At 37.9% G+C, this 25512-nt stretch overlaps 2 protein-coding genes across 3 annotated transcripts in view; both read left to right on the top strand.

Annotated features, from left to right (window-relative positions):
• The window catches only part of LOC138695737 (zinc finger protein OZF-like), a 9156-nt gene extending 490 nt beyond the window's left edge, over nucleotides 1-8666 (top strand). The window contains exons 2-5 of the mRNA XM_069819879.1: nucleotides 16-113; nucleotides 3182-3295; nucleotides 4555-4625; nucleotides 7650-8666. Coding sequence (XP_069675980.1) covers nucleotides 21-113; nucleotides 3182-3295; nucleotides 4555-4625; nucleotides 7650-8538 — 1167 coding nt within the window. The 5' untranslated portion in view covers nucleotides 16-20 and the 3' untranslated portion in view covers nucleotides 8539-8666. The remainder of the gene's footprint in view (nucleotides 1-15; nucleotides 114-3181; nucleotides 3296-4554; nucleotides 4626-7649) is intronic.
• A 2297-nt stretch (nucleotides 8667-10963) lies between these two features.
• Nucleotides 10964-23430, top strand: LOC138695733 (zinc finger protein 234-like). Of its 2 annotated transcripts, none has more exons than XM_069819874.1 (5): nucleotides 10964-11054; nucleotides 12691-12841; nucleotides 17081-17203; nucleotides 19011-19081; nucleotides 20912-23430. In XM_069819874.1, the coding sequence occupies exons 2-5, from the start codon at nucleotides 12740-12742 to the stop codon at nucleotides 22002-22004; spliced, it is 1389 nt and encodes a 462-aa protein (XP_069675975.1). In that variant the 5' UTR covers nucleotides 10964-11054; nucleotides 12691-12739; the 3' UTR covers nucleotides 22005-23430. The 2 variants fall into 2 exon arrangements, with proteins under 2 accessions (XP_069675975.1, XP_069675974.1); XM_069819873.1 differs by lacking the exon at nucleotides 10964-11054 and adding an exon at nucleotides 11123-11250.
• The last annotated feature ends 2082 nt before the right edge of the window (nucleotides 23431-25512 follow it).

Genomic DNA, 25512 nt, shown 5'->3' with positions numbered 1-25512 from the left:
ACGGTGTTGTTTCAGTTGTAATGGATGTTATCAAGACGGAACCTGAGGTCGAACCATGGCCTGTAGAGCCTTGTGATGGCGCAGTTAAAGAAGAGGCAGATGCTTCATCAGATGTAAGATAGTTTTTTTTTACCAACTTTTTTACTCTCTCCTACAAATTACCAGAGTTGCCAGATTTTAGATCTACCAAGGAGGGACATCCTTTTCCATCGTAGAATTCTTTCCCCTCAGCATCAAGATATTTAAATTGTTGTAGCTGACTTTACTGTCATGAGAAGCAGAAACACAATACAACGACATTTAAATGTGTAAATGAATTTAAATTGAATGTAGGCCTAATTATTTAGACGGAAACAGATAGCAGGTAATGATAAAATTGTACAAGTGATGCTAATTTTCTTCCGTCAGTCCTTGACTAGAAGTGGGACAGTGGACTTTTATATGATAATTGTGAATCCTGTATATTACTAATTTTTCATGTGGAAAAATTTGAACTTCTAGAATTTTTGGTTGTTAGATCTCTGCGTGCTCAATATGGGAGATCCATGTACGGAGTAAATATTGAATACTTCGCAAACTATGATGGATATCACACCCAACTCGACGACTTAGGCGTTAGGCCTGTGCAATCTATATCATTCTTGACAACGCCACCGTCTGTATAAAACCTTATTAGAGGTGAATTGTGCCAAGGCACGTTCTGTATTTTCACGTACTAATTTATTCTGAGCTGATATCCTTGAACTTGAAATGGTGTGTCGCATTCTGGAAGTTTCATTATTATGTTGAGTCCTATTTCAGATTGTGTGCTTTGAACATATTTTAAAAATCGTGCTAATTAGCAGTGCATGGAGCAGGGAGGCTGAACTCACCGAAATCTGACGGAACAGATGCATTATAGGACCCACTCCGAGTATTCCATAGTATCGATTATATATTGTATATTTTCGATTATTATATCAAGTATGCCATCTTAACAAAACTAAATACATAGTACTATAAACATGTATAATTTAATAAAACCAACAACAATGAAATTAAGATCATATTAGCCACCTTTGTTATACAATATATTAAATTTTATTCAAAATAAAGTTAAAGAAACAAACCAAAGCTAAACTTTAAACACAGTAACATGAAACTTTCAAACAATACAACATTGGTATTAATACAACAATAAAATTAAGTTCATATTAGTCATCTTTATGATATATTATCAAATACTAATTCTACTCCATTTATACTGCATTTTTGGTCCAGGGAAAATACTAGTCTTTCACAAAAACACATTTTTACTAGTATTTTTCCTGGACCAAAGAATTAAAAACGAAATTGGTATAAAATTAGCATTTTACCATGGACCTCACTGGATATGTTCCATTTCATCTTCTCCGTTATTTGAGTGATTTCACAAAGTGCTACGCTACGGCGTTTTGTCTATCATTTAATACCTTGTAATTTCCAATGACATCTCCACAGGAGTTCATCTCGTTTACTTTTAAATTTCTTCAGTCTCATCCCAGGTTTACATGTTTCGCAAAACATTTCACTCCTAAGTAAACCACATTCACATAAAAAAAAACATAAACATAGTCTATATGTCTTTATTCATGGATCAAGCAGCTAAAAAGTTTACAACTTATTTATAATTCCATAATTTCCATTTCGAGGCCTACATTTTAAATCAAGAGGGAGAATTCGATCCACATCTTTTTTATATTTAACTATAGCATTCGAAATTGCCGCCATGATTATGATCAAACTAATTTACAACAATATTGATTGGTTGGCAACATAATGAAAACAATATATATCGATCATTTAATTGATCGAAACGCTACTTCCGTTGACCTTTTTTTGTGGCTTTGCATATTTTTATACTTAGGGTGGGTCCTATAATGCATCTGTTCCAATCTGACATTTGTTTCATTTAGAAATAACGGAAACTATTTTTAAAAATTCTTGTCTTTGACTGGACCAACACGTGGAAAGTAAATTTTAGTAGCAACAATACACGGATTTGCATTAAAGCTGATTTTCAGTACTTTACATTGTGTGGGTTAATATTTTCACGGAAAATAAATTTTTGAAAGAACGATGGACAACTGTGGCCCATTTCTTTTAGGCTAATATCAGAGAAACAGGCGCACACAGTGAGGTGGACTGTTGGTAAATCCATGAGATACCTGCAATGTTACACATAAAACTCGCTTAAAAATTACAGATATTAGTTTATTAATCTAAAATAAAAATAATGTAAAATAAAATACCAACATATACTCGTATATTTTGTATGCAATATGTCCAGGTTCATCTCTTACATCTTCTATTACATTTATTTGTTAAGCATAGTGACCCTTCGGTATGGACGTGTTTATGTCAAAAAATTTCAGATTATGGTTTCTGATGTTTAACTAACAGTTCACCCTACCAAATAGTTATATATATATATATATATATATATATATATATATATATATATATACTGGATGAGAGAGGCACACAATAGCCAGCTTGTAATTGCAGTTCTCGCGGCTTGAAGTTTGTTTCCCGATGTTGCAAATTTGTTATTTACCTACTTGTGCTATTACTTAAACCGTGTAATTTCGTGAGATGTGATTTTACACATTCACGTACACAGGGAGGAAATATATGAGGATATGATTATCTTTTATCTTTGTGTATAAAAATATATTTGAAAGACAATAGGTATATTTATTTGTCTACACTACAGTCATATTCAAAATACAATTTCTAAAAAAGGTTTCCGTGGTGTGTTATATATCAAATATGTGTTGTATGTGGGAAATAGAATAGAATTTTCTAATTACAATGTTAATTGTGTGCTTTTGTCATGTCATCATCAATCGGAATTTCATTATCTCATTTCGCTGCGTTTTAAATAATTTCCTTAGTATATATCGTGTAAACAACATTCAACATGATGTATTGTGAACAGCTCTAACATTAAGAGATGCGTCAAACATACCTACCGGTATCCTCCATACAGCCTCTTGACTTGTGTGTTACTTCTTATCTTATATGAGTTGCTTCAGCTTCAATGTGTGATTGCATTAAATGGCTTGCTAGTTGCTGATGTATTGTTCTTGTTATGGGACTCAGTTTAGCATGCAGACTCAGAGTTGAGTACAGTAATGACTTAGAAATTCGCATTCCGCAGGAAGGGACACCAGCAGTGGAGAGCAAGGACTTCAGCTGTGCTTTCAAGTGTGAAGTGAATATTGACGAAACAGCAGAGCCATTCACGTTTTGTGCGGTGAAGTGTGAACCAGAGGTGGGTGAAATTTATCACAGTTCTAGAAATAATCTTAAAAATCTCAAGTAACAGTGCTTTGAATGACATGATTGGGCCTTTAGGATTATTAATTGTTTCTCATTAATATTTAGTTTCGTTCTAATCACTTAATTTCGTTCATACCCATTATGTGTGTGGAGGATGAACTCAACTTACACATTCAGCAGAATAATGGGCACAAAGCACTTCTAAGAATAAAATGATTCATGTTGGTCGTACTACTGCTTTATTTGATGAGAACTTTCCTTTTGATTATCGATTGAGAGCCAACTTCATAACTATGCAGTCGGATGCATTGTCTTGAAAAGCAGCATTCTTTACACCTAGTTAATAATGGAGCATGATATACTCACGTCGTCATTTAATTTTGTTCTAATAGTTTGTAATCATTATTCTGTCTTTGTTCCGAAAGACGTGTAACGAATTTTCCTTCTGTCTTTCGAACGTGAAATTTCTTAGGTTAGGTTGCTCTTCGATGTTTATGAATCGCACTTTCTGTCTAACAGAATTTATTCCAAAATTTACAATATAGAATGTATTAATATTTCTACCACCAGACAGAGAATGAGTAAATATAAAACAACATACTCCTTCCTTGCTGTTGTCCTTAAATGAAGATGAAATTGCATACAGAGGGTCAGATCTAAGGGACCGACTGGTAGCACCATCTGCCCAGCAGATCACAGCTCTCATGGGTAACATTCTTGCTGTCTCACGCTACTACAGTAGCAAATGATATTTCGCATAACTAGTGAATTTTTTACATATAGAAATGAACTGTGTCTTATCTGAATTTCGGAGTAGTGTCTGACAATATCAGTCAGTACTTTCTATACACAAGTTTTGTAGATATAATTGTGAGATGCTATAGATGAGGTCGGAAAAATCAACGCACCAATGTTACATAGGATTACAGGCAAAGGGACAGAATGCGTTGTGCCACTGAACGCTGTTCAGAAGTATCTGTTATTGCACTTCATTAACATAACTCGGGTTTTAGGCATCTAACATACACTCTAAAATTTAACTTGTATCATCAGTTAATGATGCGTGTGTGTAAACTTGTACACAGTTTTATTACTTCAACTTTAGATTACAATTGATGGTGACGTCGTTCAAGTTGCTCTCTGCTACAATATGGAGTATCATGCATGTGAGACGTAAAAACGGTGAGTGTTATATTTCAGTGGTTCAGAGCTCTTGAATCTGCCATTGTCAATCATATTTATTATTTTCAGGAAGAGACATTTGACTCGGTTGAGGTGAAACAGGAGGATGAACTGGATGTGACAACAGAGGAGACTGAGAGGTGAGTGACGTTCACTAGACACATTGCTTTCTATGGGGAGAGGGGAAACGGGAGTCATGTGCCGAGGCCTAGATGTGTTATTATAGTGAAGAAAAGGAAGACTGTTTTAACAATATTAGTTTAGTGAAAATAACAGGAGAAATATTACATGTTTTTCTCTGGTTATAGAGTAGGGGAAATGGGAGAGTCACGATAGAAATTGGTAATTAGAAATTCGTTTTGAGACGTCGATATGTGAAGAGTTACGATGAAGTAGATGGAACTGGGTTCGAGGTTAGTTCTCTGATCAACTAGCTGTGCTTAGTGAGAACAAGCTCCATGGGTGTGATGGATGAAACGAGCCTAGCTTCGACACCAGGAGCGGGGAAGCGGGTAACTCTTGTGTGAACGACATTGACTTCGCGAGTATTTTGACAGCAGAGGGGTTCGAAGGAGAGACATTAGTCGAGCAAGCCAGGTGAACACGGGGAATCTGTTACAAGGGATGAAAGGTAGGGACACTCGCTTGCCAGCCCCTTTTATTCTCGAGTCAAGGCTCTACTCTGTCATGTGACTACTGATGTCACGCCAGGCAGTGGAGTGGGAGATAGCTATGATGGTCTCTGGCATGTAAAAGCAAAATAGTTCGGTAGAAGGGAGTCACTGCGAGATGCTGAAATTCGACAGGGGCAGCGTGGCTGGCTGCCCTCCTAGCTCTGGCTGTTGAAGTTTTACAACTACCAGATGTGATCAGCACCGCCTACTTATGTAAGAAGGGAGAGCTAGTGACTGTCTGGCAGCTTTAAAATATAAAAATGAAATGTAGGCAGCACCTCACAACGTGTACATATGCAACAACAAACGACATGGGTTTGAGTGGTTGGCCAATAGAACTAGACTTTGCCTTTTGTTGAAGAAACTGTACCATAAGATCAGCAAAGAATTGGAATTTGTACTAGTTCGAATTTGTTGCATAGTAGCAGAACCTTTTACATAATATTGTAGTGTGAAAGTAGATTGGGTACACAGCTTCTTGTGTATTTGGCACTTGCAGTAACATCTTTCAATCTTGTCTTAGGTTGGTAACACGAATGTTCTCTTGCAGAGATATTAATGGTGCGAAATGATGACGACAGCGTTCCCCTGGAACTGTCTTTGCAGTCCGACATTTAATGCCTACTCTCGATAATTACTTAACTCGATAGTATTATTTTTCTCACAAACAAAATGATGTCAGCAGGTCTTACCTATTATAGGCTAGTACATCAACATGACAGAGAGTATGATCTGCATTACGGATTATTTCAGTAAATTGAACGCTTCTGGTTTAGCAAATGTCGACAGTTGAAGGAAGATCACACGATATTGTAAAATGAGAACATCTGATAGTTTTGCGCCCATTGAAGACAGCTCCATTTACCACATAAAAATAAATTTAAACACTCCCAAAACGATTCCATCGTCCATGTATCCAGTCTAGCTGCCATCTTTGGAAAGTAATGGAGATAGACTCCCATTCCAGAACTTTGAGTTTGAGGAACTCATTTACAACAATAATAAGTTCAGTTTATCATGTAGATTGTTTCTTACACTTTGCAGCGGTGTGCCGGAGTAGCCACTGGGTGGGACTAGTTTGTGGCAGTCAATAATCTTTCTATAGCTGAATATGCCTAGATTATCGTATTCAATGCAGTAGCTAGACATCGTGTTATGGGTCATCGATTTAATAAGGATCTTTTCTTATGACGTCACCATCTATGAGTTTTTTTGCAGTTGTTATCAATTGAGCCTACTTGTTGAAGAGAAAACGACAGGAAGTAAATAAAAATGTTTGTTCTTATTGAGAGCAGTCCAACATTATTTTTCTTTATTTACCAATAGCGGTACTTCTATTTGGCTTTGCATCTTTCACACAGCATCCATGCCTGTAGGTGGAGATGAGCTTAAACGATATTTTCAAGTATCTGTGACAACTGTGACTGTGACAAATATCTGTGACTTTTATCGGTGATTTTGTCACACTGATATTTTATATCGATACGTAGCATGAATTACACCGATATTTTGTCACACTGATAAAAATTAACAGGAAATATTGAAGAGCAGTGCAATGTGAACACGATTTCTCTATACATGCCACACATCAGTGATTTATAAGGGAAAATCCAACAAAGAAATTATGTACATGTACCATTAACAAATAAATACTTACCTACCTGAACAGTAACATGTCAGAAGTTAACCTCATGTACCAAGAGGTTATATTATAGATATTGAATCAGTTGATCATTTTTAACTGTAGTTGGGTATGGAGAAATTGAGGTTATATGATTATCCTAATCGTTTTAAAAATTGATCCTTTTTATTGTATATAAAATAATGGATAAATTATTTTAAGTCGTGCATTAACATTATAATATTGAGTCATAGAATAAAAATTAACGAAACATAAGTATTCGGAAAAAGATTGGAAAATAATTACAAAACAAAACAATTGTTCAGACAGGATTTTACACAAGATTAAGTACTGGTAACCAATTGTGTTGTTATTTAAATCGTGTAATAACTACATCATTTATAATAAGATGGAGAAACTACCGCCAGATTGCTGTTATTGTATCATGCGCACGCGCAAACCTACGATGTAGAGGGGAAAATATCAGTCACAGAGTACTGAATACGGAGCAGATTTCGATAGCGATATTTTGTCACAGATATTTCGCGTCATCAGTCACAGGTTTATCTGTGACAAAATATCGGTTTGTGAAATATCGGCCATCTCTATCTGTAGGCTCTTTGCCCTTGATGCACTGTATACACCTTAGCAATATAGTGACTCCCACTGACATTGTCTTGCACAAATTCCGACGCCCTAGCCGTTTGCCTAACCATGCATTGAGATAGCAGCAAAAAGCAATTGCCTCATGTGCAGTTTGTTGGTGGCGGTCATAATTTTCCTTTACGTTTCCAATTACTTCCTTCAATCCGATGATCTGACTTGTGACATCGTAGCTGCAGTCCTCACACGCGATGTCTTGATTACAGCGCCCTCCACACAGACTGGAACGAAACGCCGCAGATGAAGTGCGCAAGATCTGGGAATCCTGTCAGAGAAAGTTCACCTCAACCCCAGATTTACGATCATTTCCTCGAGAGCCAGAACAGTTCCTCATCACAACCCCTCAGTGAGTGCGATATTTGTGGCAAGCTGTTTCAGACGCGCCTCAAGTACAAACGACACCTGCGCACGCACACCGCCGAGCGCAAGTACAAGTGCGACGAATGCGGCAAGTGCTTCTTGCAGTCGCACGCACTCAAGGTCCACGCGCGCACGCACACCGGCGAGAAGCCCTTCAAATGTGAGGGCTGTGGCAAGTGCTTCTCCCGCTTGGTAGCTCTCACAGTCCACGCTCGCACGCACTCCGGCGACAAGCCCTTCAAGTGCGATGCGTGCGGCAAATGTTTTGCCCAGATGGGCGCCCTCACGGATCACGAACGCACGCACTCCGGCGACAAGCCGTTCAGGTGCGATGTGTGCGGCGAGTGTTTCTCCAAGTCCGGCTCTCTCACGCATCACGCACGCAGGCATTCTGGCGAGAAGCCGTTTAAGTGCGATGTGTGTGGGAAATGCTTTATACATTCTGGCGCTCTTACAGTTCACGCGCGTACGCATTCTGGCGAGAAGCCGTTCAAATGTTCTGTCTGTGGGAAGTGTTTCACGCGATCGGATACGCTAACAATCCACTCACGATCGCACACGGGCGAGAAGCCGTTCAAATGCTCTGTCTGCGGCAGATGCTTCTCACACCCCGGCGCGTTCAGGGCACATCTACGCACGCACTCGAATGATCACAAGTTCAAGTGCGATGAATGTGGCAAATTGTTTTCAGGAAAAGCTCCTTTCATGCGGCATGTGCTTGCGCACTCGCGCTAGGACGTCTGCAAGGAATTGTTCCTATATTGGCGGGCAAGATGGGAAGTTTTGTGAAGGTATTTGTCGGCTGTATACGTCAGAATGTGTTTATAATAAAGATTTCTCTGTGGTGAGAAGCGCTTCAATAGTTTGTTCAAGTTTTTATTTTACCATATTGACATCCCAATTCTTCATTTTCCTTCCTAATAGGCACGTTGTATGCCATTATATTGTCATATTGCATTCAGATCCATCTGCTGCTTGCATCGGACTATTTTCAAATTGCATCTACAGTCAAGCAATGAATGCAAGATTGATATTTAATTTTCATTAAAATATTTGCTTACGTAGTGAAGATGATGTTCAAAACGGCGCACCATGTAGACACAAAATCTTCATGCATCTTAATTGAACGCGTTCTAAACTTGATTCTTTCAGTATTCCTCGCAGATTGCATGTATATGCAGCTTCAGACTACCACTTGTTTGATGATGATTATATTTATACCTGTTATGTTATGTTATAAAGAGTTCCAATAAAATTTTGTGAAATCTTAGACAATTCAACCACTTTTCCTTTTGTTTTTTTAATCAACTCAAATAGTTGTTGAGATATCAAACATTATTTGTGAGTAGGCAGTGTGTTGATATCCATAATACCTTTTGGACATAATTGTTTACTACCTGGCATCGAAATGTTCAACTAGCCTTCCGCGGAATTCGCAAACAGTCCTCCATACACTGCTTAATCTCTGTAAGTTACGTTGATCTTAAATAGTATTACATTGTTAAATGAATCCACCACAAATCAGCAGTATTTTTTTCTGAGCACATTTTTAAGATGCTTTGGATAGCCGGAGCATAGTAAAATATTAATGGTTGTAATGCCCCATGACAAATAACACGCAAAATATCAGAATTTAGTCTGAAAGTTGGTTTGGCAGCCCTAACGAGAGATGAATGAGTTAGTCAGTTAGACTGATAATCAGGAACTTAGAGCGGATATTCGACTGTTGTGTAAGATCAACTTGTGACATTTTCTGTGCGGGCTAAATGTTCAGTGTAGGTTGCTGCATTGCACCCACAATACATCTGTTAAATAACACCCTGGAATCAGTATATGCTAACTGGGGTATTAATTAGTGCTTTAGTGAAATATATGTCACCTGCTTCAATAGAAGAGCTAGTTACGGGACAATGTATTCGCTCTGAATTTCGCATTTCCATAATATTTTTTATCCTTAGGCACATCTTATGTAGTACGTTTGCTATGTTCTGAATATGCTGGCTGTGTAGCACGACTAAGTCCAAATGTCGTTTTACATAAAGTATGTAATTCTGCTTCTTACTTACTTACTGGCTTTTAAGGAACCTGGAGGTTCATTGCCGCCCTCACATGAGCCCGCCATTGGTCCCTATCCTGAGCAAGATTAATCCACTCTCAACCATCATATCCCATCTCCCTCAAATCCCTTTTAATATTATCCTCCCATCTATGTCTCGGCCTCCCCAAAGGTCTTTCTCCCTCTGGCCTCCCAACTAACACTCCATATACATTTCTGGATTCGCCCATACGTGCTACATGCCCTGTCCATCTCAAACGTCTGGATTTAATGTTCCTAATTATGTCAGGTGAAGAATACAATGCGTGCAGTTCTGTGTTGTGTAACTTTCTCCATTCTCCTGCAACTTCATCCCTCTTAGCCCCAAATATTTTCCTAAGCACCTTATTCTCAAACACCCTTAACCTATGTTCCTATCTCAAAGTAAGAGTCCAAGTTTCACAGCCATAAAGAACAACCGGTAATATAACAGATTTATAAATTCTAACTTTCAGATTTTTTGATACCAGACTGGATGATAAAAGCTTCTCAACCGAATAATAACAGCCATTTCCCATATTCATTCTATGTTTAATTTCCTCCCGAGTCTCATATTTGTTACTATTGCTCCAAGATATTTGAATTTTTCCACCTCTTCAAAGGATTAATTTTCAATTTCTATATTTCCATTTCGTACAATATTTTGGTCACGAGACATAATCATGTACTTTGTATTTTCGGGATTTATTTCCGAACCTATCGCTTTACTTGCTTCAAGTAAAATCCCCGTATATTCCCTAATCATTTGTGTATTTTCTCCTAACATATTCACGTCATCCGCATAAACAAGCAGCTGATGTATTTTGTTTGTTACACCAGACACAAACGGCACCGTGTACCCAAAGCCCATTACTCGATATTGGGTCCAATCGACTCTTTAACATAAGGTTTCTCGTCTACTCGAGCTCTAATGAGAAAATGTCGTCAGTGGAAACTATACATTTTCAGACACACTTTGATATGAACTTTTGTGCTCCATTTTCAGTCAGGAATAACCCCCTGATGTTTGTCGGTGGACTTAAAACTCACCCCGTATATTGACAGTATTGAGTATTTAACCTCAATATACTGTCAATAGCCTTTGCGTTCCACGGCAACTTTGATCCTTATTCATTATTGATATTGGTCTTTCATGACTTACGGATTGTAGTTAATGGTATGTAGTTCTGTGGAAGATTTCTATACATATATTCACGACTGATTCTTGAAATGTTTGTTTGTGTGTGTATGTGTATGTGTATGTGTGCTGCTTTGGGGTCAATGTAGAGTATCCACCGTCCACTGAACGAAAACTGGTTATACGAGCGTTGAGCGACTTCCGCCGATTTTGGAACAGACACCGACGCACTCAGGTTAGGTTAGGTTAGTTTAGTTTAGTTTAGGCTTTTATTATCCCGACAAGATGAAGGTGAAAGAAATTGACTGATTTTTTGTTTTCTATGTTGGCAGTTCAAGTGCGTCGGTGTCTATTCCAAAACCGGCGGAAGTCACTCATCGCTCCGCCGATTTTGGAACAGACACCGACGCACTTAGGTTAGGTTAGGTTAGGTTAGTTTAGGCTTTTATTATGCCGTCAAGATGAATGATGTGATCACTGGGAGAGCAGTAAGCCCATCGTACCCGCCCTTAATACGTACCTTACTTATGCACCAAAATCGTCGCGAATGAATGAACAATATAGCCACATATAATGTAACAGTGGGTTTCAGTGTCGCCAACATTAGTAATAATACTACACATTAATCAAACCTAACCTAACCTCTCTACTACACACCTAATCAAGCCTAATCTAACCTGTCACACAATACACACCTAATCTAACCTAACATAACCTGTAACATAATATTACACATCTGTCGTAACATTCCTCACATTTAGTATAATTTCGTTTGCATGTATTGCCGGCCCTGCTTCTTGTATTGATAGCCATCTAGTGGAAGTGGGTCGCAATTCGAGAAAGAAAAAATGGCAACTTTCATAATAGTTATATTTGGTACGTCCAGTGTATATTTTGTGATATATTAAATGTGTTTAGTCTGTATAGTATTTCGTGTTTAGTTGGTATAGTTTGTTTGTGTGTTTAGTGTATAAGTACAGTGGCTCCCCAAGTGTAGCAGACCTTCAGCTCACCCTACACTCCTGTAGGAGGCCGTTGCCCTTAAGGGATTTCAGGCTTTTCGCATTTCGTATATATATATTACATAGGACAATAAGCATATTAGCTCTAGTGTATATAGCTTGCTCTGATAGTAGCAGCTCAGCGGATTAACCATCTGGATTCTTCATAGTGAATATTGTCTAATAAGTAACTATGTTTATCATAAATGTCTTTTACGTCGATTGAGTGAGCCATAGACCCATACATGTGGCGCCATAACTCTGAAGCTTCTGTTTGAGGATTCAGTAAGAGGATGACGTTCAATTCTGTAGCCGCACATCGAATCATTGCAACAAACCAGGGAATAAGTGCATTTAGTCCATTTTGGAATGTTTTCAGGATAAGATACGGACATAGAGTATAAACAGCTTTGTGCACCTAAGCACCTAGATCTGTAGAGTCGTACAAAAATTCCCTCCGAGTAAATTAATTCTCAGTTGGCTTATTATCCTGTCATTGTCAAGTGAACGTGATTCCATTGCAAAGAGTTGATAAGAACTATGAACATTTGTGATATCAGCTTAAGAACCTGAACTTGTTAACACAATCATCGCACAGTGGTGTAATGAAGACTAAGGTTTACCTCATTCTGACGTAGAAGATAATTAGTTTCTTGTATTTTTCCAATTTTCAGAAAAATTACGACATAATTCCCAATAAACCTTTTTGGAGAAGGCAAATGAATGTCAGTTCTTCCAGTTATCATGGACGTTATCAAGACAGAGCTTGAGGTGGATCCGTTGGCTGTAGGAACAGACGCAGAAGAAAAGAAGCCTTCATCGCAGGTAAACTGAAGGCTTTTTATATGTATGTTCAGCAGGAAGGTGTAAGTATTCAACTGCATAGCATATCTGATTAAATTTCACTAACAGTCGTGGCATAAATTTGCTTCATTATTGAAAATTCGTGTTTCTGTTACACATAACTTTCAGTGTTGATCAGGCCTGCTGCTTTAATCTGTGATAAGAATGAATGCTTATTCTCAAATCTCTTTTTTTTATAAACCATGTTATTCTGTATTATTTGTGTTACGATTTCTGGCTTGCCCCTGAATTTATAATTTCTGTTGGACAAGCCCATGGTCCATGTGAAGTAAGCACATTCTGTGGTAGCTTCGTTTACTCTGTAGGACTTCATTAAATGTTCACCACCACCATCATCATCATCATCATCATCATCATCATCATGTCGTTGGTCTGGGTAACATAGTCGGTATAGCTCTGGCCTTCTATGCTCGAGTTTGCAGGTTCGATCCCCGCCCAGGACGATGGCATTTAAGTGTCCTTAAATGGGACAGGATCATGTCAGTAAATTTACTGGCATATAAAAAAATCTCCTGCGGGACAAAATTCTGGCACACCGGTGACACTGATATAACCTCTGCAATTGTGAGCATCATTGAATAAACCATGTATTAAAAAATTCATCTTGATGTCATCGTGGGTGTGGCGTAGGCCAGCTTGCTGTAGCTGAGCACAGATCTACTAAACTGTCTTCATATGGGTGAATGACAAACAGCCAAATATTAAGGAATATCTATATGTATTTTTGTGTTACATAATTATAGAAGTATATAAATTGGGAACGACATTTTTTATGACTAAGTAGCTACGAGTATATGAGCCATTCCACGTCAATTCTTATAGTTTAAAGAGAAAAATGACCTCCATGTCACCCTTTTTTTATGAAACTTTTTTTAGACATTCTGTGAGTCAATACACACACACACTTGTTTTTATTATCCCCAAACTCCTTGAATTTGATAGTTAAAAATATATATAATTTTCCATAAAAATGTGCAAATTGTTTCATATTAACTTTAATATCTCATATTGTAATGGTAGTATGAGCAGCATTCTAGGCACGGCTCGTTTTAAACCTAATTAAACATGCTTTCGACACATACGGCGTTGAAATAGATAAAGTATGGCAGTTTGTGTGTGAACTATACTTGGAAATGAAAAATGTAAGGCATTTCGCTGCTGTAAAACAATATGAAAAAAATATAGCTGCATTCTCCATTTAATTTTCAGTAACTTATGTGTGCAAAATTTCAGGCTGGACGTCAGAGAAGTTCACATAAAATTAATTGACTTACCCAAGAAGATGTCATGCAGCTGACCAGTGCATAGGTGAACATCAGTCACAGGGTCGTGCATTAGCAGACATCCAGACTGAGCAGGATCAGTTCAAAGTACCACTACTTTCTCTTCGTATGAGGCAGAATATTGTTTTATATTGCTTTGTTAGTTTTTTTTTCCTGAAAAGTTCACTCTTTATTTGATTATCGCCATTGCCGAAGAATTCGAAGGAAATGCCACTAATATCTCTCACAGCCCATTCGCACAATTCCTTGAGTGTTGTGATGGGATGTTGAAGTCGCTGTAGACTCTAGCAAGTCTTTTATTGCTGCTGCCAATGCCATCACAAGGTCATTTACCGTGCAAAAAAAATGCCACTCTGCAGATACCCAAAAATCCCTTTCATGGTAGTATGTGTTTACGAAATTCTTTCTATTCCTATATTGTGGACTCGCACCATCAGAAAAATTAAATAATTTGAGTAACAATCCCTAGAATTATAATATGTCAACATGGAGTAAGGCCACAAAGGAAAAAATACTACAGGAGAGTGGTTCGATCCGATACTGTGGATTGAACGTAGCTCAGTGGTTAGAGCGCTTGGTACTAGAACCAAGGAGCCGGGTTCGATCCCCGGCGCCGGAGCGAATTTTTCTCCTCAAATATTAATTGTCAATATTACAGATATTATTCAATAGGACAAATTAATAAATCTATAATATTAATTTGTTCAATTTTGAATCATATTTCAAAACAATTTTTTTGGCAGAAATAAAAGTAAGTTATACGGGGTTTCTTTTTCAATTCCTGACCACACAAGAGTTTTCGAACTGTTTCGAAACATCAAAGCCGTTGGATTCGATGTGGAATACCTGGTAAGCAGAGTTGTTGAATACTCATGGAACAGATGTAGCTTCTCTTTAACACCAGCCAATGTAAGCGAATGTGGAGGCATATTCTATTTAAAAAGCTCAATTATGTTTCCTTAAATTCATAGAGGGAGAGAAATAAGGAAGTTTTAATAGCAAATAGTAACTAAATTTTATTGCATGTATCTAAATGTAAACCAAATTCAAACTGATGTCTTTCATAGAACGTTGTAAAATTTACAAAAGATTTATTGATACCTGAAATGCAGCAATCTGATTGCGTGTATTGGCCATCAACTGCACAGCAGCTGGCGAACCATCCTGGTGGAGACTGGAGGACTAATATTGAGTCATGCCCGTGTAGCGTACAATGTGCTGTGTTTAAGGAACGCGGTAATGCGTTTAACCTTAAATGTCGCGAAATAGTTCAGTATCGTGTGCCTGTGCCTGTTTCCTCGATGGCTATGGACATTCAGTGACAAATCTACTTCCCTACACGTGTGCGTGCAGTAAATTGGATTCCCTGTCTGTAATTCCATAAAGGAGGAATAATAACTTGTGAAATGTTGCTGTTTTCTGATCCAGGACGCCATGCAAAATCCCAAGAGTTTCGCACTCTTGTAATATAACCCAACAAATAGGAATGCAGTGCATGATCATTCCCTTCTGCCTCCATGTGTAGCCCCGGTTAGGTAGATCTGACCTCACCATTCACAACCGGCCCAGGCAGGCAGATGTGTCCGTGACGCTGAATGTAGTGGAGAAGAAGGACGGGTAGATCATATTTGCGACTGAAAGATTACATTGGTACATTGACTGTGATTTTTAATTAAACATTCGCATTTTTTTTTTGTCGATGCTCTACTTGTTTCGATAAGAGTGTGCCTTCAAATTCTGCTGGTTAATAAGCTGTCCAAATCACAGACACAATGTAGCGACTATTTCCTACCCAGTGTAATATTAATTGCACTCCATTACATATAGAAGTGTAGAATTGTCTCTTCTCAGCCACTGTGGTTACTTATAACCCCCAAACTTAGCTCAGCATGCTTCGCAATTAGGTCGTTACAACAATTTCTAAACAGCAGTATCTTAAAGACAATATATTTTGCCTATTTTCATTCCATTATGTCCTACGGAATAATATTTTGGGGAAATTCTGTAGATAGTAAAAATATATTCTTATTACAAAAAAGAGCCATTAGAATAATAGTTGGAGCAAAGGCTAGAGAATCATGTAGATTATTTTTTAATAAATTAGAGATTCTAACCTTAACAAATCAATACATATACTCTACAATAAATTTCCTCTTATGTAATAAAGAAAATTTTCCAACTAACTCAGCCATATATAGTATAAATACCCGCAGAAAGAATGATTTTTATACGCCATCATCAAATTTATCATGCTATCAAAGGGGAGTGCGTTACATGGCAATAAAAATTTCAATAGTCTTCCTGAAGACATTAAGAATCATAGCCAAAACCCTGCATTATTTAAGACAAAACTAAAAAATTACTTAATATCTCACACTTTCTATTCTGTAGATGAATTCTCGACATTTCACAGTACTGTGTAAATATTATAATAATATTAAACGGTAAACATATTACATTGTATAAAATATTATTGTTATTAAGGTATTAATTCTGTACATATTTCATATTTGCATTTTATATGTATTGCATTTTATTGTTAAACGTAAGAATTGGACATGTTCTTTATTCTATGCTATAAAGCAAATGTAAGAATATTATTATCTTACATCCGATTCCATTTGGTGATCACGCGCAGCATGCCTGCGAGTGGGCCCGGTATCAAATCCTGTTTGGGACAAGTTACTTTGTTGAGGAGGTTTTCCGGATTTTTCTCTCAACCTGTTAAGAGCAAATGCTGAGTGACTTCCACCTTCATCTCACTTAGACGCTAGATGACCATAACAGTTGGTAAAGTGACGTAAAACAACCATTTTAAAGAAGTGAAAAAAATTACTCGGATACAGAACGAATGTGGAGCTGATAATACAGGAAATCAAATTCAAGTTTTCTTTTGTGATGTCTCTGTTTTCCCCAGGAACAGAATTTATTCGATCTGCAGACAACTGGAATAAAGACAGAGTGCGTTGACCACACAGCAGGGATTAAGTGTGAGGGAACTGAACGAAGTGATTTTCCCATGTTGAAGTGTGAAGTTGAAGTAAGTGCAATTTACGATGTGTGTTATTCTTTCTTCTTAGTTTGTGACATTTAATATGAATTCTTTGTGCCACAAACACTTTAGTTCCATTGCTGTGAGATAGGGATATTACTATAAACACTGTACAGTTCATTATTATTATTTTTTTCTTCTAGGGCCTAACGTAGAATTGTATATAATTTTCAAATTGGAGAACTTAATTTCAATGCTTACTCTGGCAGTATGAAAAGAAGGAACATCAGTGTTGTATCTTCGGAAAGCATTTTTGTTTTTCTCAAAGAGTTCTAGTCTGTTCTTAGCTGCAGCCTACATCACATTACCATTCTAAGTTGATATGTTGATCTACTTTTGTACTTTTTGATATCTTCATAATTTAGACAAACCCAAAATGTGTACGGATCTTGGTGTGTGTTACGTTATTCTTTGAATCATCATGCTTACCTAGCAACGAAGAAAGATGAAAGCAAGCACAGTACAACGCCTGTATCACGAAATCCTAGGTACCTTAGAAATTACTTCGTTGTAGTGATATTTCATTACATCGGAGTAGGTACGCTGTTTGCTATATAAAAAAGAATGCTTCTTGAATTACCCATACCCACCTCCCACCTCCCTTAAATCCATTTTAATATTATCCTTCCATTTACGTCTAGGCCTCTTCTAAGGTCTTTTTCCCTCCGGTCTCGCAACTAACACTCTATATGCATTTTTTTAATTTCGCCCATACGTGCTACATGCCCTGCCCATATCAAACGTCTGGATTTAATGTTCCTAATTATGTCAGGTGAAGAATACAATGCGTGCAGTTCTGCGTTGTGTAACTTTCTCCATTCTGCTGTAACTTCATCCCTCTTTGCCCCAAATATTTTCCTAAGCACCTTATTCTCAAACATCCTTAACCTCTGTTTCTCTCTCAAAGTGATAGTCCAGGTTTTACAACCAAACAGAACAAACGGTAATATGACTGTTTTATAAATTTTAACTTTCAGCTTTTTGAGAGCAGACTGGTTGACAAAAGCATCTCAACAGAATAATAGCAGGCATTTCCCACATTTATTCTGCGTGTAATTTCCTCCTGCGTGTTATTTGTATTTCTTACTATTTCTCCAATATATTTGAATTTTTCCTCCTCTTCAAAGGATAAATTTCCGATTTGTAGTTTTCCATTTCATATAATGTTTGGTCACGAGACATAATCATATACTTTGTCTTTTCGGAATTTACTTCCAAACCTATCTCTTTACTTGCGTCCAGTAAAATTCCCGTGTTTTCCCTAATCGTTTGTGGATTTTCTCCTAACTTATTCACGTCATCCACATAAACAAGCAGCTGATGTAACCCGTTCAATTTGCGTGTAGATCTAGAAAAATATCCTTAAGTAAAATAAAAAGCTTAGCTTGCAATGCATTTGAATAAAAAAAAAGTTAAAAAAATTGCGTAGGAAAAGTACAGAATTCAAGTTTTTTTGAGCACTTTGTATGGCAAGAGTTTGGGAAGTCATATTGTGAGATTAGTAAGCTGTGATTGGAAGCGCCATGTTACAGAATTAGTGAGCTGCAATTGGTAGATGGGAATTTAATGACAATGGAAGAACTGCATGAAAAAAACTAACACAGCTTTGAAGGATAGCTGCATCGGAGTAGACATACCTTGGTTAAATATTTAATGGACTGGACATGTGACCACTATGCAGTTACATTATTATTATTATTATTATTATTATTATTATTATTATTGTTATTATTATTAGTTTTACTAATATTAGAATAAATGTGCGCCATCTGTGTCTTTAACTCTCCATTTGCAGGAAGAGGTCGTAGTAAAAGAGGAACTCAAGCAAGAAGTAAAAATAGGGGAGGATGAAGTTCTCGCTGAGAGGTGAGTCGTTTGCGATTCTTCACCTTGTCCTTTGTTTCACTGTCTCGGTTGAATCATAATGCAGTATGTGAATTTGTGATGTGTCAGAGCACTTATTCGTCTTATACTTATAAAAGTATTTTGTTGAAATGAAACGTTCAGTACATGGAGTGGAGAAGAGATTAAGATATATATATAAATTTATCTCGACCATAACTTATAGAAGCACTAACCATTACCACTGCTGCTGCTGCTGGTTATTGATCCACTTCAGGTCGCCAGTACACTCCATTGTTGTAGTAACTTGAGACCCTTGCTGCTGTACTTGATTGCCTTCCCTTGACCTCCATCACACTCTTTCTTTTCCGTAGTTTGCTGCCTTCAATTTTATCCATGTACTTTACAATGTCAGTGCACTTAATCATTTCGTAGCTTTCTTCAGTATTGTTTACGAACATGTTTTATCTTACCCATCATCTTTATTTGGCTGGTTATCATCGTCTGTTTTGGAAATGTGATCCTCCTTAGAGCGTGTACCGACCCTGTCATCTCGTTTTTGTGTATGATTGGAGCCTGTTTCTTTAGAGCATGAACTTATTCTCTGTTATGTTATCTTCATATTCTGAGTAACCATCATTAAATAAAATACTCATGCCTCCGTGCTAGTTAGCTGGCACTACAGATGTCGGCCCAAACTGCCGCAGACTTTTTATGCCAAGTTTCCTTTAATTATGGACGATTGTTTGAAGTTCGTAGAACCACATTCTTGTAAGCATCGGGTTTCACTATTTGGTGCCATTTCAGTTACACAACACCCAGGTGCAACAGAGGTCGCGACTCAATTTTCCAAAATTTCTCATTCATCCCACCGATAGTTCTAAAACTTTCTTAAATTGATGAAATCCACGTGCGCTCTGTGTACTACATCCTATATTCCGTTGGTATCGTGATTCATTGCTTGGTATGAATATCGATTCAGCTGCACACCACTTAGCCCCTCTGTCCTCCAGGGACTTGTGCAGCTTCCTCCAATAGATGGATGTCGGGGTAGTACATAGACCAAAAACTGTTGAAGAGGATGGATGATTTAGAAATGAATGAAGGCGAAATGAGTCTCAGATTGAAAGCCCAAACTTACCTAGCAAATCTGCAAGAAACCCAACCAAATACCTGCTCTTTCACGATCGCGATCAGACATGCCGGTATGAAATACCGCCACTGGTTTCTATGGCCAGAAAATATACCATTAATGAAATGACATACCGTCATTGAAAAAATGTGATCCATAAAAATTTGTTTATATATTTCTTGACAGCAAAGAGTACTACCTGTTTGCTTCGTAAATCTAAACCACAGCCCTTTCGAACTGTATTCAGCGTGTATTTGGACACGTTTATTTGATAAGTCAACCCCATGAAATGCTTGCAATGGTAGTATAGAAGGCTGTGGTCTGTAGCTTGTGGTGATCATTGTTGATAATTGAGTGACTCTGTCATTTTTGTTGTTGTTGTTGCACTTTTTAATTAAGTAAGGGACTTTGAAGCTTTAACATTATTTTAAATCAATTTTAAATATATATGGATTCATTACCGTCTAAATTAGTTACTTAATTATTTTAAATGATAAGTGTCAGTGCATATTACAAAATAATCTAGCAAATAACTTGAAATTATTTTATTAAAAAATTTGATGTGTTGCGTAAACTTCAAAGATTCGCGTTACTGACTGCACGAAACAGTTTATTGTGTACATCATGTTGCAAGGGCAGGGGATGCATGCCGCCTGATAACACATGTCAAAACTCTTCATATTGTATTGATTTCTGATGACATCTGTACGCTTTCTTTATAGCGTGGCAGTCACTACTGTGTCGTCACACTGCGACAGTATTACGCAATCTGGCAGTCTGTCCTTTGAGAAGTCTGGTTTCAGAATTCCCGTTGATGTAGTAAATTCTGACCAGTTGTTCACAGAAGACAACTTGAAGGAGCAACCTAGCGACTGCAGACTTACTCCTTCAATTTGCGAGCAAACAGGAGATCGTTCATTCCGTGGCAATGCTTGCCAGTCTCCCTGCTGGCATTTGCACACACACGCTCTAGTGAAACCGTTTAAGTGCGATGTGTGCGATAAGTGTTTTGCATCAAAGTACGCTCTGGAAATGCACTCACGTCAGCACACGAGCGACAAGCCGTTCATGTGCAGGGTTTGCAGCATGTCTTTCACCGAACTGGCGAGCCTGCACGCACATGAACGACGTCACACGGCGAACACTCGCTGCGAGTGCGACGTCTGTGGCCAAGGCTTCACGACTCTGCGGAGGCTGAAGAGCCACGCCCTGCAGCACAGGGGTGGGACAGCCTTCACGTGCGACGTTTGTGGCAAGGGCTTCTCGCGGCCAGGAAATCTGAAAATCCACGCCCGCCAGCACACGGGCGAAAACCCCTTCAAGTGTGACGTTTGTGGGAAGTGCTTCTTGCAGTTGGAGAGCCTCAGGGTGCACGAACGGCATCACACGGGCGAGAAACCATTCGAGTGCGGTATTTGTGGGAAGTGCTTTTCAAGGTCGGGCAGTCTGTTAATTCACTCTCGCAAGCACTCTGGGGACAAGCCGTTCAAGTGCGATGTTTGTGGCAAGGGTTTCTCGCAGTCGGGGCATCTCTCTAACCACGCACGTCTCCATACTGGCGAGAAACCTTATATGTGCGATGTCTGTGGGAAGTGCTTCTCGCAGTCCGGGTACCTCAAGTCCCACGCCCGCAAGCATACGGGCGTGAAGTCTTTCAAATGCGACGTCTGTGAGAAGGCTTTCTATCTGTCGGGAGACATGAAGAGGCACGCCCGCTTACATACAGGCGAAAAACCATTCAGATGCGATGTGTGTGGTAAGAGATTCTCTTTGTCTCACCGGCTGAAAAACCATTTGCAACGACACACTGCGTGATGTGCAAGTCATGAGATTCACTTTTTCTTTTGAACTTTATTGTATATATTTTCATTGCAAACTTTTATATATATATATACATATATATATTTGTTTTCTGGATCCTTGTGGTCACCCTCGTTGAAGGACAGAGAGTTTTATTTTATTTCATAAATCTGATATCGGACAGTTGAAGAAATATTTGAAGATCTGAGTAGAGAAGGTTACGTGGTTGGCCTTAAAATTAATGAACAAAAGACGAAGGTAATGGTACAAGCTAGGAGAAGGAAATATCAGAAGAACAGCTCGTTCAGCAAGGATCCAAAGTAGAGATAGTGAAGGAAATTAAATATCTTCGCATACATCTAACCAACAAAAATGAGGAAATGGTAGAAATACAAGCAAGAATGCAGACTGCCAATAAAGCATATTTCTCAGTACTTCCCATCTTCAGAAACAGGGACATAAACCAGAGATTAAAGATAATGCTGTATGAAATACTCATTCGGAGTATAGTGACGTATGGAAGTGAAACGTGGACCCTCTCAAAGAAAGCCGTGGAAAAGATCGATTCTTTCGAAAGGACCTGTATGCGTGCAAGGGGAATGGAGAATTAGATATAATTACGAACTATACTGCTTGTATGGCGAGCTACCCTTGTCGGATTAAGAGACTCAAATGGGCAGGTCATGTAATTAGGATGGAAGAACATCGAATCCCGAAGAAGGTATTTTCAGGAGATTTCGGAGGAGGAAGGCCGGTGGGAAGATGGTGTATGTCAGGATGCACTACAAATCCTCAAAATCCGGAATTGGAGAGTCTCAGCACAGGATATACAAGTTTGGTGGAGAGCAACTGGGGAGGCCATGACCCGAAAACAGGCCGACGTGCCATAGAAGAAGAAGATAAATGTGATAGATTATTATTACTGTTTTCCTTCTTCTAATATACGGCATTAGTAAGATCGAAGCTCGACACAGTAATAAGAGCAAAATTGAAATGTGACTCATTAAACAAGAAAGTGTCCAAAGAAGATTCGTATCGCAATATTGATGATTTGTGCCCAGTGACTCCAGGAACAGCTATGAGATAAATTGACTGATTATTTTAAATGTACCAGTTTATATTCCTTATTCCAATGTTTGTTTAACGTACATAAAAGTGACAACTTGTGACTTTCATCGTGTTCAATTTCAGCTGTCCTCTTTGTGTGGAAGGTGAACTTTCCTACAACGGAAATTCTACACGTCTCTTACAACTGTCAAATTTTACACCGGTGAATGAGACTTATTTTTATATAATTGTAAACTCTATCTTAGTCGTTATTGTTGTCTCATTTAATCTATTGTGCTATCCTGTTATTTGCTAATAACTCCCGTCAACGCATTAATGTTAATGATAATAAAATAAGTTTATGTCATACTTATTATTATTGGCCCCTGGCTGTTGTGGAACACATAATATATTAGTAAATAAATTGTTATTAATGTTATTACGCTATCCCCTCTATGTCTTCAACCAGGTGGCCCGGGTTCGAATCCCGGTCGGGGCAAGTTACCTGGTTGAGGTTTTTTCCGGGGTTTTCCCTCAACCCAATACGAGCAAATGCTGGGTAACTTTCGGTGCTGGAGCCCGGACTCATTTCACCAGCATTATCACCTTCATATCATTCAGACGCTAAATAACCTAGATGTTGATACAGCGCCGTAAAATAACCCAATAAAATAAATCTGTGTCTTGTTATTGGAACCATCTGCCTGTGTTCTTGGATGAATTTCTGGTAAATAATGAAATCTGTAAGCTCTTCGTCCTGTTCTGTGTCACAGCGTAAAAGTGAAGGGAATAATCTTGTTCATGCTTGGTATAAAGTGTCCATAAATTTTTCTTGCAGAGAAATGTATACCTTTGGTAAGATTTTTATTTTTGACTGTAGGAAGATTCTGAAAAGACATTCTCCAGACTGTAATATTTGTATAATGCATATTTCCTTGGGATATAAGTTACACATAGTGTGGTAAATAATAATAATAATAATAATAATAATAATAATAATAATAATGATAATAATAATGTATTTTCGTCCAATTTAACTATTTATTTCTATATTAAGGAATACCGCTACTTAATTATTGCACTTACCTGCAATTCTAAGCTGTAGTCTCGGTTCTTTTCTGCACTGTGGAATGGGTCAAAGGCTAATATCGTAGATAATGTGCATTGATTTGAGCGTCTGTCCCCCCTAGCTTCAACACACGTCATCCAGTGTTATGTGCCACAGCAACGGTTCTACTGAATGCTATGGTGCTGCGTATTCAGGGAAATGGAACAACCTCGAGAATAGCCCACAGGGACTTTGGCTCTACCCACCACTGGTCTGAGTCTGCCATCAACGAGATCCGAACCCACGTTCGCAGACATTGGAAGTCATCTGCCAGCAGATCTACGGAGCTACTGGATTTAGATGTTATAATTCGTGCAGTCTTCATTCTATAGCGGGCTTTTTCAGATGATGAGTGGCTTCTTTTAGTTGTGATGGGAAAATAAATAAGAAAGGTGAGTTATATCATTACATAAATGAGTAAACGAAAAGAGAAGATGAGACAGAGCTTCTTTATTAGAAATGTAAAGTCTTTTCATGTGTCAGACAGACACCTCCGCCACAAACTGATGTTTACCAAAAATTGACTTATGTTCTTTCTTAAAAAAGCGATTCATATATTTGTGCTATAAAATGCTGCAATTAAATGAAATTCTGAACACTGTTCAGTAATCAATGGCACTAATATTAGATACGTTTATTTATATGTAATAGGCCTACCTACTTGGGAATCCTAAATATATACTTGGCACTTAACCCTTTTATTAACAAGATAGCCATTAACATCAATCGGCATTGAAATGTGAATGGAACTGTGTTAGTTACTCTTCTATTTTTATTCCCAAAGTCGAATATTTACAAAGATTGTCAAAGGTGTGAAAACTTTCTACAGGCGATTAAATTTTATGCATGTATTGCGGTAAAAGTGAAAGATTCTTTCAAACTTGCAAATGCGGCATCTTCTCATGGAAAGAGAGGCTTCTGGCGACTCTACTGATGCTATTAGCATATAGACACACTCTTCTGAAAAATTTCGCTTTTTTTTTTTTTTGTAGTATTTAATTAATGGTATGGCTCTCATTAAGTTAGTTATTTTACTATATTAAACCGACTAACTTCTTACTTATTATTAACACATATTCGTACATTTGTGAAAAGACTATATAAATAAATGTCAGTAGTAATAAATAGTACATCAATTATTCACAGTTATAAAGAAAGACATATTCCTCCGTTAAGAGAGAAATATTCTTACTGAATTTTTTATTCCCAAGAAACTAGTTCGATTAATTAAAATGTGTCTCAGTGAAACATACAGCAGAGTCCGTATAGGCCAGTTTCTGTGTGACGCTTTTTCAATTCACTGCGGGCTAAAGCAGGGAGATGCACTATCACCTTTACTTTTTAACTTCGCTCTAGAATATGTATTAG

The sequence above is a fragment of the Periplaneta americana genome, chromosome 3 (genome assembly GCF_040183065.1).
Source record: "Periplaneta americana isolate PAMFEO1 chromosome 3, P.americana_PAMFEO1_priV1, whole genome shotgun sequence".
Lineage (NCBI taxonomy): Eukaryota > Metazoa > Arthropoda > Insecta > Blattodea > Blattidae > Periplaneta > Periplaneta americana.
This window is presented reverse-complemented; position numbering and strand designations above follow the sequence as displayed.

Coding starts and splice junctions, on each gene's coding strand:
- LOC138695733 (XM_069819874.1), top strand. CDS start 12,740: ATGTCAGTTCTTCCAGTTATCATGGACGTTATCAAGACAGAGCTTGAG. Junction 12,842..17,080: donor AAAAGAAGCCTTCATCGCAG/GTAAACTGAAGG, acceptor TGTTTTCCCCAG/GAACAGAATTTATTCGATCT. Junction 17,204..19,010: donor TGTTGAAGTGTGAAGTTGAA/GTAAGTGCAATT, acceptor CTCCATTTGCAG/GAAGAGGTCGTAGTAAAAGA.